We start from the raw sequence: 17,126 nt of genomic DNA, 5'->3' as shown, positions 1-17,126 counted from the left end.
GGGAGCCCACGGTCGCTGTGATAGTCTGCTTTAATGTTGAATGGAGCACACAGCATTCATTAAGGAAATTCACCAAATAAGTGGCCTCCCTTCCATAGTATTCCTCTAGTGCCTGGCATCACATCTGGGGTAGACAAGTCTCTCTGCTCATGTGGCAAAATAGCAGAATGGTATATCATGACCTTATTGTTGAGTAATTTTATCAGATCTCAGAGGCATTTAAAATAGATTTTTCATTTTAAAAACCTTCCAATTAATCTGGCCTTGTTCCCAGGTGCTTGTGAAGTGAGTCAGGTATGTGTCTCGCCAAGAGCAAATTTAGGGGAAGATGCGACCAGGTGAGGGAGGCAAGGGAGAGCTGGGGGCCAGGTCTAATCCTGCAGGGGATTTACAGGATGGCTGGGGAGGAAGGAAGGAGAGCAGGACAGGCCGTGGGGATGGAATGGGAGAGGGGCTGCTCGGGGCAGAGGTGCCACCAGGCAGGCAGTCACTGTGGTGAGTGTCCACTAGAGCCCTTGTTCCCTTCTCTGCTCTTCTGTTCCCCTGGTTCATGTCTCTTTAATGTTTTTTCCTTTTTCTCATATGTAAAATATGAATAATAATAGTCTATACCAAATGAACTAATTAATCCATGTGAAGAATTCAGTGCAGTGCCTGACCCTTAGGAAGTGCTCAATAATAATATTAAACTTTTATTATTCAACTTTTCTCACTATGTGTGAAAATATGATTTACCTGTTGGCCTGTCTCGTGATTTCTCTGGGAACGGGGACTGGGCCTTACTCATATTTATCTACCCTGCAGTGCCTGGCTTGCAGCAGGTGCTTAACAAATTGTATTAGTCTTTATGAAGATGCTGGTTTTGTTTTTTGTTTTTTATGGTTTTTTTTTTCCCCTTCATAATGCTTACAAAAATCTAGAAGAAAATTTTGGTACTATATAACAATAGCTAGCATTTATTTAGTGTTTACTATGTGCTAGGCACTATGCTAGTTGCTTTGCATGCATTATTTGCTTGTAGGACCACCTCATGGGGCTAATATCATTTTACTAATGAGAAAACTGAGCCATAGAGAGACTAAGAAACTTAGCCAAAGCCACCCAACTGGTAAGTGTCAGAGCAGAGTTTGGAACCCACACAGTCTTACCTAAATTTCTGTATTGCTTTAAAGAGGTAGGGAAGAAAACAGGAGGAGGCCTGAAAATGTGGGTCAGAGGAGTGGCCAATGCATAGAAAACAAAATGGGGCTGGCATGCCAGGAAACCCACCACCTCTGGATTCTAAAGTGAATCTTCCTGCTCACTCTCCAAACCCGAGGATGTTTTGGTTAGATTCAGCTCCCCTGGGCTGCTGGCCTGAGGTTGGCATCTCTGTTTTAGGCTGAGGCTTTATGTACCTGCATGGAAGAGGTGGTGCAAAGCATTGTACACACCATATGGGGCCCCATTTGCATTTAGCGAGTGCTCAGCTGTGCACTGTGTCTCCTTAATGAATCACATGCAAGCAGAGCACCGCTATATTTATCCAAGCCCTGGGAGCTGGAGTGCTTGCCGGGGTTGGGCTCGCATGCCCCAGAACAGCGCCTTGCAGGTTGTTCCTGTTTTCCTTGTGGTCAGGGCCTTCGGGCCCATCAGTAATTCATTTCCTGGCAGAATCAGCTGGTTTCTGAAGCATCTTTCTAGGCATGCTGAAGCCAAAAAAAAAAAAAAAAAAAAAAAAGTTTCCCTCCTTAAGCTATAACAGAGAGCAAGTGCTAAAAAAGGACCTTGAAACCACATCTGCCATGCCCTTGACTTCAAGGCCACACTTAAAGCCTTGCAGATAGATGAAACCTTATTTTTTTCTTTCCTCTTCCAGCTTCTCAGGAGAGGCCCCACGGTGCTGAATGGCCCCCATCATCAGTTTATTTCTTGCATGTAATCTGAAACCCTTACGTGTTTTATTTCCCTTAGTCACTCCTTCCTGGAAATACTCCCTTTATTTATATGTGCTCAAATGAGAGAGTTTCCCAGTATGATCACTTCTGTGCTTAGGAATCAACCACAACAACACGAATAGTTACTGAGATTGACTTAACACTTATTAGGTGCCAGCTATAATATTAAACACTAGAAAGACATTATCTCCTTTTTTCCCACCTCAAAATCACCCTTCAAGTGAGCATTATGTTTCCATTTTGTCACTGAAGAAGGTAACGAGCCCAGGGCGGTGTAGCTGATACATGGAGGAATCTGGCTAGAGAGCAAAGCACTTTGCGCTAAGTAGCTGTTTGCACCAATTCTCTTGCCCAGCTGCACTCATTTTCTCCAGCTCTTCTTCCCATTTCTACCAAGTAAAATGCCAGGCTTAAAAATTCACACACACACACACACACACACACACACACTTGCTAAGTAAGACCGCAACAACTTCGCTTAATGATGTAATCACTGTTAAAGGCAAACCATTTCCCTACGGAATTGGTTCTTTAATCTTCACTGGAACTTAGGTGTAGTATGTTTTTTCCTTCCCTGGACTAGAAGGTGGTGTTTAGGTCCTTCACTTGTGACATGAATAACAGGGAGCAGCTTGGCTCCCCACCAAGGCCGATGCCCGTGAGCTTGGCCTTATGGGATCTGTGTCATCTGCCCTCCCCTGTGAGATTCTCAGAGCACAGAAGGAGAAGAGTTCCAAGTTCTGGTTCAAGCTATAGCACTGGTACAGTCTGTGACCTAGAGCAAATCAGATTTTTCTTGATGGTAGAAATTAAATTCAGTTTCTTACAAAGTTTAAAGTCGAGTGCATAGCCTTGACTTGGTCTTATAGCCTAAATATCTCTTTTCTTTCCTGCCTCAGACAAATGACATTTAAAAGACGGCAGTGAAGCCAAGTCTCTTGCCCACTCTGGCCTTCAGTTTCTTCTTCTGTACAATGGGAAGCATGGACTAGGTGCTCAATGGTCTTCTCCATAGCTCTTTGTTTAGATCCAGGAGGCAGCAGGAAGAAACCCCTTTATCCTGCAGAGTCCTGACCATACAGGGTTGCAACAAATCCAACCAGGGCTAGTTTAAGAAAAAAAGGAATTTATTGGAAGAAAATTTGTGCAGCTCATACAATCAAACAAGAGTTTAAAAACCACACAGGAGATTGGGAACCATGGCAGCCTCAGGGATCTCTTCATCAGGAATTCATGAACATTCCCCTGGGGTGCTTTCATTAAGATGACCCCCCCAAAAGCCCGTTTTTATGTTTTTGCATTAAAAAAATACAGATTCCAGGGAAAGAGTCACCAAAGACCATTCAGATATGGAAGGTGGGTGTGGGCAGGGTCAAACAACAGGAAAAAGCTGCTAGAGGCCATTCTTGTAGACTGCATTCCTGTAGGTTCCCAAGAAGTGGACCTGGTGGGAAACCTACTCTTTCCCCATGAAAATACACTAATAAGTATGCCTTACAGAGAAAGTCCATATGTATATAAATAATGTTGACTCTACCACAGGCAGCCGTGTCTGGGTGTTAAATGGGAGTGGGAGACACTATAGACCATAAGAGGGATTGTGAGATCAACTAGTAGACGTTTTCGGGCAGCCGTGGCTAGAGGAAAGAGTAATAGATTTTCAAGGCAAAAGACTTGGGGGATGGACCATCCATTAGCTTAGCTGTGGGCACAAAGAAAAACTAAACAATGTCATCTCATGAGGAAACCACCACCACTTTGAATTAGGATTCTGCCTTCCTCTCTACCAGTTCCGGTCTCATTGATGGTATTTGGGCAACTTTCAACCTCTTGGGAGTTTTCTGTGTCCTTATCTCTGAATTGGGAAACAATAGTAATATCCCTATAATTTACCAACAAGATGACAGCTAACATTTGCTTGTACGAGGCATACGCTGAGGACTTCACGTGTGAGCTGGTCTTCTCACAGTACTTGGGCACAGTGCTATTATGGCCTGAGTTTTGTGGATGAGGAACTGGGGTTTGTGGGAATGAAGAGGAGCAGTAAATCACGGAGCAAAGTGCAGAACAGCAAACTGACCGAGAGGGTGGGCCCAGGAGCTGGATGGCCAGATTTGAGTTCTGGCTCTAACACTTCCAGGCATGGAGTCCTTGGGCACGTTGGTTGAGTTTGATGAGTCTGTAAAATGAGGATAATGATAGGGTCCACCATGGTGTAGTCTTGAGGGTAAGTGGTTTAATATGTGTGCAGACCGTGCTTGGGGAGAGCAGTGTGCAGTAACTTCTGCTGTCATTACTAAGGTCTTCTGTTAGTATGGGGTGAAGTAGAGTTTGGAGACCAAGAGCTGATGGACTCCAAAATACATACTCTGTGGCTGACATCTCTGTGCTAACAGGACGAGAAGTTTCAAAATGGAGGAATTTAAGGAAGGGATGAGGGCACAAGGGAGGGAGGGAGGGGGAGAGAGAGAGCGAGAGAGCGAGAGAACTGCTTCAAAACTCTTGGTTCCTCTCACAGCCTTGACTCTTTGACCTTGAACTAGATACCCAGAAAGTCAGCAGCAATCACCGGGTCCTTGTAGTTGATTGGAACATTCCGTACTGGCTTTCCATCAAGCTTCTGACTTCTAAGGGAGCTTTAGGAAACAGTCAGTTAGGAAAAAAGAGAAGAGAGGCAGCGAGTGACTAACACAATGAGAAAGATGGAGTCTGAAAGACAGAAAAGCAGAGATAAACACAGTGACCCAGAGAGACAGAGAGTAAATAATGCTCACAAGCAGGTAAGCAGACAAATGTTTAAAGACAGAGAAAGGCAATAGAAGAGAAGCAGAATGAAGAGAAAAGAGTGTGAGGGGATGGGTGGGGATTCAGTGCAGACAGTGCTTGATGGACTGCCCTTCCTGTGGTCGATGGAGCGAACAGACCCGTGAAGTGTGTCAGCGCTTTATCTAAGGAGAGCACCTTTCCCACAGCCTCAGCAAGGGGCATCTGACTGTGTAGGGCAGTGACAGGAGACACTGTTTATCTGAACTGGAGACAGGAGCACTCTTCTCTGTATTTTGTGCAGGATGCGACCGATTAGGCTGCAGGTTTTTCATGGTTGGCGCTAAAGCCTTGTTTAGAGAGGCCTAGGGCTGAACAACACTCCAAGGCTGGGCCAAGAGGGCCATAAGCCTTAGGAACATGAGACGGATTTTATACAAGGGGATGGTTTCTATAAAAAGTTGCATGTGTATATTCGTGCGGGTCGTGAAAAGCTCTGCAAGAATGTCCATCCAACTGTTAACAGTCCCTAATCTTGAGGTGGGATTAATGGGGAGGCTCACTTTATAAGTAAAGTGTTTGTGTTATGTTTGCATTTTTGACAGTAACAACATAGGGCCTTTATATAAAGAGGAACAAAGGTTTCAACTAAGTGATAAGCACACTCCTTGAAATGAGGGGGCCAGGGACACTCTGGCCCCTGACACGAAACAAGCACGTGCATATTTGTCTGACAAGCAGGCTAAGTGGCTAAGTGGAAGGGCAGTATCCTTGAAAATATTTCTCCTTGATGCTTCCCAGAGATTTTGGAAATCTGGTCACCACAGTCTCCCTTCTGATTCTTGCAGAAGGGTGAAATTATTAATGTCCCCTCAGCTTGGATATGTTTCATCCCTTTGAGTTCCTCAGCATAAAAAAAGAAAAGACAGGAGTCAGGGTGAGGGTATCTGCTCTGTGCATGGACAGAGGTTGTCCCACGAGTGAATGATGCTTGGAAACGCTGTTCTTTCAGGATCCTGCCACTGAAGTCTCTGTCTCCCACCCCTGAATTTTAAATGAAGTTTGTGACTGCACACACTTTCAAAGGTGTTGCCTGTACACTTGAGAAATGACCCAGATGTGTCTTCTTTCAGGCTTTATGAAGGCAAAGAACAGATGGAGTTTGAAGAATCCATGAGACGGCTCTTTGAATCCATCAACAACCTGATGAAAAGTCAACATAGAACAACCATCCTTTTGCAGGTAGGTTTATACTACCAAAAAACAAACAAACAAACAAACAAACAAAAAACCCAACAACAATCTCTTTTCCTTTTGTCATCTGATAAACAACAGTATGGTGAAATAATGTCTACTTTTGCCTGAATATATAGTCCTGTGTTAATTGAAGGCCTGGACTGGCCACGTGGTGCAAGGATCATGAATAGCAAAGAAAGCACATTTTTTGTTTGTTTCCTGTGAAGGTAACAATGTTTCTTTTTTAAATAACTCTGAAGCTTTTGCTACCTGGAGGGAAATAGGTCAAAACTGATCCACCTCTAATTGTGACAATGGTGGGGCACCTGGGTGGCTGAGTCAGTTGAGCATCCAGCTCTTGATCTCAGCTCATGTCTTGATCTCAGGAGCATGAGTTTGGATCCCACAATGGGGTCCTGCACAGCATGGGGCCTGCTTAAAAAGAAAAGTAACAATGGTGACAACGGTTGAGGTGGCAGCCTCCTCAGTGCTCTAGTTTCAATTCTCAGCACCATAAACTCAGATCCCCTTTTGGGGTTGGAGTCTCCTCAATAAACAGGAGATACTTTGGACAGAGGTCTTCTAATTGATGGATCACGATGCTAATGTTCAAACCCTGTAGATTTTTCAGACACCTGGAGTCCCACCCCAAGTTTGAGCAAGTTTGGCAGCAGAGAGGCTGAATGAAGAGGCTGTTTCAGGGAAGACTTCCTAACTTTCACAGGATTGTCTCACCAGTGTGCAGGAAGGGCTGCCTCATGCCCTGTGAATAGGAAACAAATACATTTATTGGAACCAGTGAGTTAATGCAAACTCCTTCTCCTTTCAACTGGAGTTATCCTTTTAGTTGCTAATTTAAAATCTGCTGTGCCTGGGATCACCCAGCCTCTGGCTGGGATGAATGAGGTGCTAGTGTACAGTCAGAACGGAGGTGAGGAGCCAGAAGCAGGAGTCTGTCTAGGCAGCATCCACTGCTGATGCCATGGGTTCCCAACTTTGCACATCAGAATCACTTGTCGATCTTTAATAAATTCTGATGCCTGGTTACCACCACCAGACATTCTAATGTAATCAGTATACAGTGGGATCAGGGCAAGGCAAGTTTAAAAATCTCCCTGGTGTGAAACAAAGTTCATGAATCACTCTGCTCATGGTTTCTTTTGATTGAACACGTGTTGGCTACCTCTTTGTGTGTGTGTGTGTGTGTGTGTGTGTGTGTGTGTAGAGGGGGCTTTGTCTAGTTCACCAGTGTGTCCTCAGCACATTGAACACTCGTGATACATGGCTGATACTTAGTAACTGCTGAATGAATGACTCTCAGGATAGGTGTGCAAATCTCCGTTCCATAGATGAGGACACTGAAGCTCGGGGTTGATACCACTTTGTCAGGCTCCACAGCAGTCAAGGTATGGCTGGCATTCAGACCTCCTGCCTGTTCAGAAACCGTGCTCTGAGCTGCTATATTATACTCCCCTTTACACTGTACATTTAGCACTTACTGGAGATAAGACCGTTTTTTCCAGGTTGAGTCTTACCATTTTTCCCTTTCCTTCCCTTTGGTTGTTGATGTTGTTGTTATTGTTTTTTAAGTCTTCCCTCACCCTTTTGCAAACATTCATCATTTTACAACAAAGGAATACCAGGCGCAGGGGACAGCATGAAGAAATCTGTTAAGAGCCTGAGCCTGTCACGCCGCCTATATCATATTCGAAGCAGCTGAGTTTCCAGGGAGAAGGGTGAGGATGTTTGGTGAGGGCTGAGGTTGACTGATTGTGAAGGGAGAGTCTGTAGCAGTGAGTCAGGTGTGAAATAGCTCAAGGAAGCTGAACTACGAAGGAGCAGAAATGCCGGACATTTCTGAACTGAAGCTAAACTACGAAGGAAGCCAGTTGGTGGGGAAGAGAAAGGAGCAGGTGCCTCAGAGAGGTAGAGGTTCCTGGAGAGAGACCACTGACCTTGAGAAAGCCGGAGGGAAGACGCTCTCATGGGGCTACTCTTTCTAATTTCGACCCCTATATTCTGGTGATGAACTGTGTGCACCTTGGGGGAAGGGACAAAGGGATGGAGGGTATAAGAAGGGACAGAAAGAAAGGAGGAGAAAGAAAGGAAATTACAAAGCAAAGAGGTGCCAGCGAGCATCTGTGGCACTGAGGAGACCTGGATGTTCTTGCTCAGCTGTATGGCTGTGGGCTGGTCATTTAACTTTTCATTCTCTGTTTCCTCATCTTTAAGACCTCTTGGTTAACGTGACGATCGAATAAACACAATCTATGAAAGAGCAGATTGTAAAATGCAATGCAAATGCAGAGAACTAATGTGATTATTATGGCTTGGGCCTAAGCCCTTTTATTCAAGTTCTTACTCTCTGGGAAACTATGTTAAAAATGCCTTATTTTCCCTGGGATTTGGGCCAGGTTATGCTGGTTTCTCCTTACAGATTTCTACCTTAGAGTCATCTAAAGGGACTTCATCACTTTTTTAAAAAATTTACTTTGAGGGCCAAATTTAGTTTCCAGATTTACATACTTTTTACCTATTTCTATGGTTGCTAAAAATTTGTCAAAGGATATAGCCTTATCCAAATATGGTAAGAAAAAGCCTTTAAAGATTTAATGCCGTTTTAAGATGGATGTGTGGGCTGATGAGGGGAGAGGGATCAAGGACTTATAATGTTAACAAGCTCTGTACAAGGAATCTTCTTGGACTTTGTCATTTGCTACTGGACCAAGAGTTTTGGATTTCATGTCAGAGAGACCTTGGTGGGAATTGGGCATCTGCACTTGGGCATGTAACACTAGGCAAATTGCTTCCGTTTTCTGGGCCTCTGTTTATCCTTTTATGAAATGGAACCCCTAATGCCTAATTTAGAGGAAATACTGAGAGGATTAAATAAAGCAATGTATGTAAAGGGAGAAAAATAGAGCTTATTAAATATTTCAACTTAAATAGTTTTTAGCCATTTACACCTCTCCCTTCTTTACCTCGTCATAAAACAGAAGTTTGTGGAGAATTTTCCTAGAGAAGAAGAGGATATTTCTATTCCTAACCTCGTCACATGAGGCTGAAACATTTTAGGGCATTTGGCTATTCAGCTAGATCAGGAAGCCTAGATATAAATTTCAGGGAGAATAAACCCACAAGAACTGACTCTAAGGGGAAAAAAGGCGGGGGGGGGATGACAAATAGTATAGGATAACTGGAGTCCTGATTCTGAGCCTGCATGAGATTCTGTGGGAAAGAACACTGTGATCTATTAGTAGTGTCTGTCGTAAGTTTTGGGTGAGAGCATAGAGTAAGAATGCCAATGAGGGCAACTTAACTCCTCCAGCTATGTCGCAGCTGATGGTGGAAACCCTCATTCATGCCTGCTTTAATTTACATAGAACAGATCTGGTTCAATCACTCTTGGCTCTGTCCATTGTGAGGTCTGGGATCTTAATCAAGTTATTTCTTATTTCTAAGACTCATCTGGTATTTGTGAATTGCTTCCTGTAGTTTTCCTATTGTTCGATTTGGCATGGCAGCAGCTCACTCAAAACTTTGGAGAATTTAAAACCAGCAACTCAAAGAAGATAGAAGATCATTAAAAATACCTTCCATTGATTGACTACCTACCATGTGCCAGGCATGAAGCTGGGCTGTGTTTTGCATCCTGCCAGAGATCTGCAAGGAATCATTGTCTTCAGTGTCCACAGGAGGCTCATAAAGTTAAATAATAAAGTTAAATAATTGATCCCAAATTATACTTATCCATAGCAGTGGAACTAGGATTTGAAAGTACCCAGGTCTCTTGACTTTGAAGTTAATGTTCTCCCTGCCCCAAGGAGTGGGTTAGAACAGGGGTTTCCATGTATTTTCTATAACAGGTCAAAAGCTCAGAAGTCCCTGTGTGTGCCAGCCCCTCTGAGCATTATTGATAAAACTGATGATAGGTTGAGAGGATCAAAATCAGACATGAGTGAATTGAACATAGCTCAAATGTGAGGAAAGGGCATTTGGTGACATTATGCAGACCCATTTGTCCCATTCTCTTTTAGGTCCAGTGTCTATCATAATGCTCTGATTTGATAGTGTGAGTAAAAATAGATGAAGAGCTCGTATTGAATAGTATGCTTTCTTGGCCACTCTGATGGTCATACATAGTAATAATGCCACTAGAGTGTCCAGGAGGGCAGGGGACTCTGTCTTTTGTATCCCCAGTGGCTACCATTTAGTAGATACTCGAATATTTTTTTGCTAAACAAATGAAACAATGAATACTAGCTTCCCCTGCTTTGTGTTTTAGCATTTATTATGTATCACACATTAGGCTGAAAGCTTTACATATATTGTTAGCTCATTTGATTTTCATAACAACCTTATTAGGCAAATACTCTTCTTATCTCTACTTTACAGATGAGGAAATGGAGGCTTAGCAAGGCTGAATAACTTAACCACAACTAAGAAGGGGCAGGTCTGGGATTTGAATTGAGACTGTGTAAGTCCTGAGTTTGTACTCCTAATCACCAACGAACAATGCATAGTTTCATGAAAGACCCAAGTCTTTCCTGCAAAATTCCAAATGGATAAGCAATAAGCAACAGTAAACAATAGTAAAGATGGATAGATGTTTGGTCCGTAGTCATGAAGGCAAGCTAATTAAGGATGCCTTTTTCTTTCCTCCCTTTTCATTATTTATTGGTATAAAATGTTCAAATGTCCAAACTAAAGGAAGAAAGTGGTCCATTCTTGTGAAGGGGCCCACAGGCTGTATGCTGAATTCACGAAATAGGAGAAATGAAACTGACAATTTAACTTGTCCCCTTGTCAACCATATACGCCATAATTAGGGGTAATGTTTGGGTAGGATGGATTCAGTGGTAGGGAGAATGTTTTGTTTCAGTGAGGCTGTTGTAGTCATCTGATAACTAACATTTAATCTTCCCATTGACCTTAAATTAGGTAACTTTGTTTCCTTCACTCTCTTGGTAAGAAAAGGACAACACAGAGAGTTAACGTGCCCAAGGCCACATAGATAAAAGTGATCCACAGGGAGCTACTCAGACAGTCTGCCTCTCCAGCCGGCCATTCCTAAACACTGAACTCCTGTGCCCCCACCAAGCCATGGGGCCTAGCATAATGTTGGGTTACACAAAGCATGGAGACATATGTATTCTGGAACAGGTTGGTCTATCTTTCCTTCTCTTTTCCTGAAAGACTGGGGGGGAACTTGACTGCCCCGAGAGAGCTGCATGTATTGTCCTTAGGGACAGCACCATATTTCTAAGGAAGCTGTCCTCTCCTGATCATGCTGTGGTGCATTTCTGTGACATTGTCCAGTTTCCGTGGACCTTGACCATCCAGTGCTTGGTGAAAATAAAAGGATTGAAAATTGGTGGGGTGGAAATACCTTCTGTGATCTTGAATGAGGAAGATGTCTAGAGCTCTTATAAAACCTTGCATCACTGCAAGACGTGCTCTTTTTGGTGAAAATTTTGTCTACTGACATCGGTGCAGTTCACTCTTACTCCATTTGGAGAAGGGAGCCTGGAAATACTCAAAAGACAAATCCTCTTTGAATTTGAGGGAGTGTTTGGTTTGATTTTTGTGATTTTTAAATAGTTCCTGTTTTCTAGCAGTCCAGGTTTATTTGTTCTGGGGAAGTCCATCTGGGTAACAGTCATCTCAAGTGTCCTCCCTCCCATTACTTATCTCTGGGTCAGTGACACCAGTGTTGCTTGTTTTGGATCTGGTTCTCTTCTTGAAGCTGAAATTAGTCCCCCCCCTTTTTTTTTGGTCGTTTGTTTTGTTTAAAGATTTTTATTTACTTATTTGAGAGAGAGTGAGAGTTAGAGAGATTACAGAGAGCGAGGAAGCAGACTCGTCCCTGAAGGGAGAGCCAGATGTGGGGCTCGATCCCAGGACTTGGAGACCACAACCAGAGCCGGAGGCAGATGCCCAACCAACTGAGCTACACAGGTGCCCCTGAAATTAGCCTTTGAGAGGGTCCAGAGTTGGTGATTAATTTAGGAAATCCACTCAGTGCCACATGATAAGCTAATCACTAAGTTGACAAATGTTTTCCCAGTGTTCATTCTTAGAAACCCTGCTATATGTGGTGAGGAAGATCCTTAACTGAGGAGGTATCAGAAAAACTGTATCTTCTTTTCAAAAATTATTCCCATAGAGAAGAAAAATTCTTTTTCTACTTCCTTCCCCAAATCAGCCTTCTCTCCCCTACCAAATCCTCCTCACTTGTCAAGATGGAAGCTCTTCCTTAAAGCAAGGTGGGCAGTAGCAAAACACACTGGCTGGGGCACAGTGGGACAGAATCAGGTACAAATTCTTACTGTGCTGCCTATTAGCTGTGTGGCAAATTGCCTCACCTCTCTGTGCCATAGTTTCCTTGCTGATAAAATGGAATGAGAGTATCTATTCATAGAGCAATTATAAAGTGCAGTGAGGTCATGCATGTAATTTATTTGACACATTTAAAGTTTCCAATAATGGTTGTTATTTTAAGACCATATAATTAATAATCCTATTATATACCTTTATATACATCCACACATATAAACTTATCTGTGTATATTTTTCTTAAATATTATATAATATAGGAATATATACTACAGAATGAAAGTGATGACATAACAATATCATTTTATATATAATAGTAGAATTAATGAGAGTAAAAATTACATCAACAATAAAGCAACATAGTTCCCAAGAGGCCAATAGGTAGAGAAAGCCAAGCTGTTTCTAGTTTCCAGGCCTTAGAAACATGTAACAAATGGAGGTCCCCAGGGGGTCCTATGGCTTAGCTGCTCTGCCTTCTGGGGGAGCTTGCTGCTTGCACCTGCTAAACCTACCTGCTATTAGTCCATTCACTTGTGTGAGAGCCCAGTGAAGGGGAGAACTATGGACAGGAGCCCTGGGGCCAGTGCTGCAGACTTCCTGGGTCAGAGGCGGGCCGCCCTTGTTGGAAAAGAAAACCACAGGCCTGTCAATTCTCTGGGAGGCCGCCTGGACCAGATGGAGGTTTAATACTCTCCAGTCGAGCTGATAACACCCTCAGAGTCTCAGGGTGACAGCTACTTCGTTTGTTTTACTTTATTGCCAGCCACGAGCTGAGAAGCTGGGAAGATTGGCTCCTTCTGAAACAGCCCTTGTCCCAGCCCCATCCAAGTCCTCCTCACTATCAGCTGAAGCGTGTAAGTGTTCCTGTCAATGCAGGACTCCCGGTGACTGCCGTTCTGGAGCATCGCCTCCAAGCCCTGGAATGGCAGGCAGCCCGTGAAAGCCAGTAACTTGCTGGGGACAATGCAGTCCTGGCTTTCCCCACTTGCTGAGGGCGTGACTTCTGTTTTTGTCTTCACTTTGGTCTTACCTCTAATGAGTACATACTGTACTTTGTCCAGTTGCTGGGGAGAGAGGGCCGAAGTTTGAGAGATGAAATTCAGTACTCACGCCTTTGGGGCCTACCATGTGCTGGACATTACAATAGGTATATAACATACTTTGTTTTACATCATCCCCCTCCCCCCACATGAAGATGCTGAGGCTCAGGGTGTGAAGCACTGGACCTTGGCACATGCAGGTGCTGGGTGGGACACTGCGGTTCTTGCCAAGTCCCCATGGGCCCAGAGTTCTATGTTCTTTGGTCTGAGTGGATGAAGGAACAGTTTGCTGAGAGTGCTTGGACCAGTTCTTTTTAGGGCATATGCCTCAGCATAGGGGATCTTTTTAGAATTTAGACATTGTAATTAGGTATTCCCATGGGAGAAGTGCAGCTTACTGATGTATTAGATTTGGCTAGCACGATGTTAGAACAGGTAAACAAAAATGACTCTTTTTTCTTTTCTTTTTTTTTTTTTTGAGAGAGTGCGGGTTCCACCTATCTGCTTACTTCCCATGGGCCCAAACTCATCTTAGTCATTCTATTCTTTTGCTTGCCCAGCCTTTCAAGCATACGTTTTTGCTACATCTGTTTGGTGTCTCCTGGTAAAAATGGTCCTGACCAACTAGGTTGAAATGCACTGGATACTGTAACTGCCTAGAGGCATGCTATAGTGTGTCTTAGCATATTAAAATTCTAAAAAGTTGTGCAATTAACAACAACAGCAAAAAAGCTCACTGGTTTGTTTTTGCTTAAACCAGAGTTTCCCCAAATTATTTTATTGCAAAGCCCTTTTCCCCTCACAGAATACCTACCTAACATCATCCTATGGAACAACAGAGCATTAGCTTTGGAATCTTGTTATCGCTTGTCATCTTGATTTGAAAGAACAAAAAAATAAATTCCTAGACAAAAAAATCCAATAACTATAAAGAAAATGTCTGACAAATCTGACAACATACAGATTAAAGTTCCTCTGTGCAATGAAAAGATATGATAAACAAATCTGAAGGACAAGTAACAGAACAAGCAAGAGGAAATTCTTCTAAATCATGTTACTGCAAAATGGTTAATTCTAATGATACATAAAGAATTCCACATACAAATAAGAAGATAAATCACTCCCCAAAAATGAGAAGATATGAACAAGCAATTTAGTAAATACAGATATTTAATAAATATAGAAAAAGTGCCCAATGCACTAGAAACCAACGATTTGTAAATTGCAGTTGCAAATTAGATATCACATTGACAAACTAAAAAGATTTGTGTACCCGTGTTAGCAGGGTTATAGGGAAAGGAGTAAAAGGAAATTGGTTGGTTGCTGTTTCTTCCTAAGGTAATATAACAGCATTTCCTTTAAAAAAATATATATATATATACATATATATATATATATATATATATCACATTTTGATGCACTAATTTGTCTTTGAATTGTCTATCCTACAGAGATTTTTACAGGTACTTGAATGTATATATTAACTCTTTTCTTACCACAGTTTTATAATAAAGAAAAACTGAAAATAGTATGAAGTCTGTCCATCAATAGGGGAGGGGTTAAAGAAGATACTGTGTACACATAAGGGCATTGCTGTAGTGATTGGATATAAAGAGAGTGTATCTGTGAAATGACATGCAGATATATCAGTGCTGTATGATTTACTGCAAGAAGTAGGGTACAGGGTGCAGAACTATCTAAATCTCACACACACACACACACACACACTCACACACTCATTTACATATAAGCATTCCTGCATAGAAAGCAGTCTGAAAAGAAACTCACTGATAGTAGCCCATCTGGGGTATAAGGATTGGGGCTGAGATGGAGATGGAGATGTGGGACTTCAGTGACAATCTTCACCTTAACACTTTATCCTGTGTGATGTTTTTTACATTGCACATATATTATTGACTTCAAAAAATTATAAAAAAGGAAAAAGAAAAGGATGAAACACAGAGAGAGACAGTTGCTATTTGAGTGAGGTGGGCATGTAACTTAAGGTTTACACGGAGTGGCTGCCTGAATTTGAATCTTAGTTCTTCTACTTGCTAACTGTGTGATCTTGGGCTGGTTATTTAATCCCGATGCACCAGAGGTTCCTTATCTATGAAAATAGTATTTCCCTTGTACGGCTGACATAAGGTTTAACAGAATAATCTCTTAAGTGTTCAGTGTCTGCTCCACTAAAATTTCTCAGAAAACAGTGATAATTATTATATATATTAATTAAGAAGCTCAGTTGTATATGATTACGAGTAAGATTTTCTTTAAGAAAAGAATTTTCAATATTTTTTTTGTTTTGATTACTAAAGGGTGATTGATATATGTTGACTATGGAACACTTAGGATATAAAGAAAAATAAAAAGAAATTGTAAAAATACATCCTTCCACTAGATGCCTGAGTATTATTTTCCAGCCATGTGACTTATAACCTTTTCTGTCAAAACTGCAGTCTTCTCTGCTGCTTCATAAGGATGCTGTGATGCAAGGGATTGGGTGGGTCTCATACTTCTGGATGCATCAGTTAACTTATGCAGAGGAAGGAAACAGGACACCACAACATGCAGCTAGTACACTAACCTGGCTAGTGGTCCAAAACATGCCCACCATTGGCCACAAAATGGCCAGAGAGAGAAAATATAAATAACTCCGTCCAAGCTGTCCTTGCCACCCACAAAACAATGTAAACACACCATCCATCTTCCAGTTCCCATTTGGCAGTACCCAAAACATGCCTGGCTCTCTGTCAGATGACTCACGTACATGATTTTTTAATTCTTCCAGTCAAAATAGGTATTATTGTCCCTATTTTACAGAGAAGGACATTGACACATCTGAGAGGTTAAGTGTTTTGTCCAAAACCACACGGTTACTAGGAGTAGGACCAAGATTTGACAGCAAGGGTCTAACGTCAAAGTCTCTGATCATCATACATACTACTGCCTCCTTGAAGATAGAAGTTGTAGCTCACTTTTGTCATCACAGAAGTACAAGCTAATGTTTCAATATACATACAGAGCCTTGAACCTTTGTAGGAGTGCCCAGGGTTCAGGGTCGTTCTCCTTGATCCCTCTCACCATGTTGAGTTATTGGATATGGGCATCCCTCATGTTGATTTCACTTTCTACCTAGGTGGCGGCTTTGAAATACATCCCATCTGTCCTCCATGATGTGGAAACGGTCTTCGATGCAAAGTTACTCAGGTGAGAGCTCACCATTTACTTTCCTGGGCTCTGATGTCAGTCCAGGGGTTCAGAGGGAGAGGAGGAGTGCTTCTGGGGAGGGGGATTCTGCATGGGCACTCAGAGCTGGGGTGGGGAGGGCACATGGTTAGGGACTCCGTATAAGGCTTTCAAGTGTCAGATTTTTACATTCCAGTTTTTTTTTTGCCAGACTTTGGTAAAAAAAAACCAACATAAAATAAGCATCTTTTTTTGATGACACAAATGATACAGAATGCAAACACGTAGGTTAAAGAACTGGTAATTCATGTAAATGTCATTATCTTATTTGGGCTTGAAGTTTATTTTGGGGCCCCAGTCTTGTCCTGTACGCACTATAGAGAGCATACAGTCACTTACAGGAATAAGAATTTCTCTCATGAGATGAACACGTTAGTTTAAAGTGATTATGCTGTTAGAATAGAGGCCTCTAACCCAAATATGGCCTTTCCTTCTTTTTCCTAAATTCGCTTAAGTTCCAAGATAACATATAGAAGATTTTTAAAACTTTTTCTTTGGAGATGCTTTAAGATCTAGAAAAGAGTTGCACAGATAGTATACATATGCCTTTCACCCAAATTCCCTT

General features: G+C 42.3%; 1 protein-coding gene across 1 annotated transcript in view; it reads left to right on the top strand.

Annotated features, from left to right (window-relative positions):
- The window catches only part of DOCK2 (dedicator of cytokinesis 2), a 424,170-nt gene that overhangs the window by 101,637 nt on the left and 305,407 nt on the right, over nt 1-17,126 (top strand). Inside the window, exons 23-24 of the mRNA XM_044229734.1 lie at nt 5,834-5,942; nt 16,452-16,522. Of these exons, the coding sequence (XP_044085669.1) occupies nt 5,834-5,942; nt 16,452-16,522 (180 nt within the window). The remainder of the gene's footprint in view (nt 1-5,833; nt 5,943-16,451; nt 16,523-17,126) is intronic.

The sequence above is a fragment of the Neovison vison genome, chromosome 1 (assembly GCF_020171115.1).
Source record: "Neovison vison isolate M4711 chromosome 1, ASM_NN_V1, whole genome shotgun sequence".
Taxonomy (NCBI): Eukaryota; Metazoa; Chordata; class Mammalia; order Carnivora; family Mustelidae; genus Neogale; species Neogale vison.
This window is presented reverse-complemented; position numbering and strand designations above follow the sequence as displayed.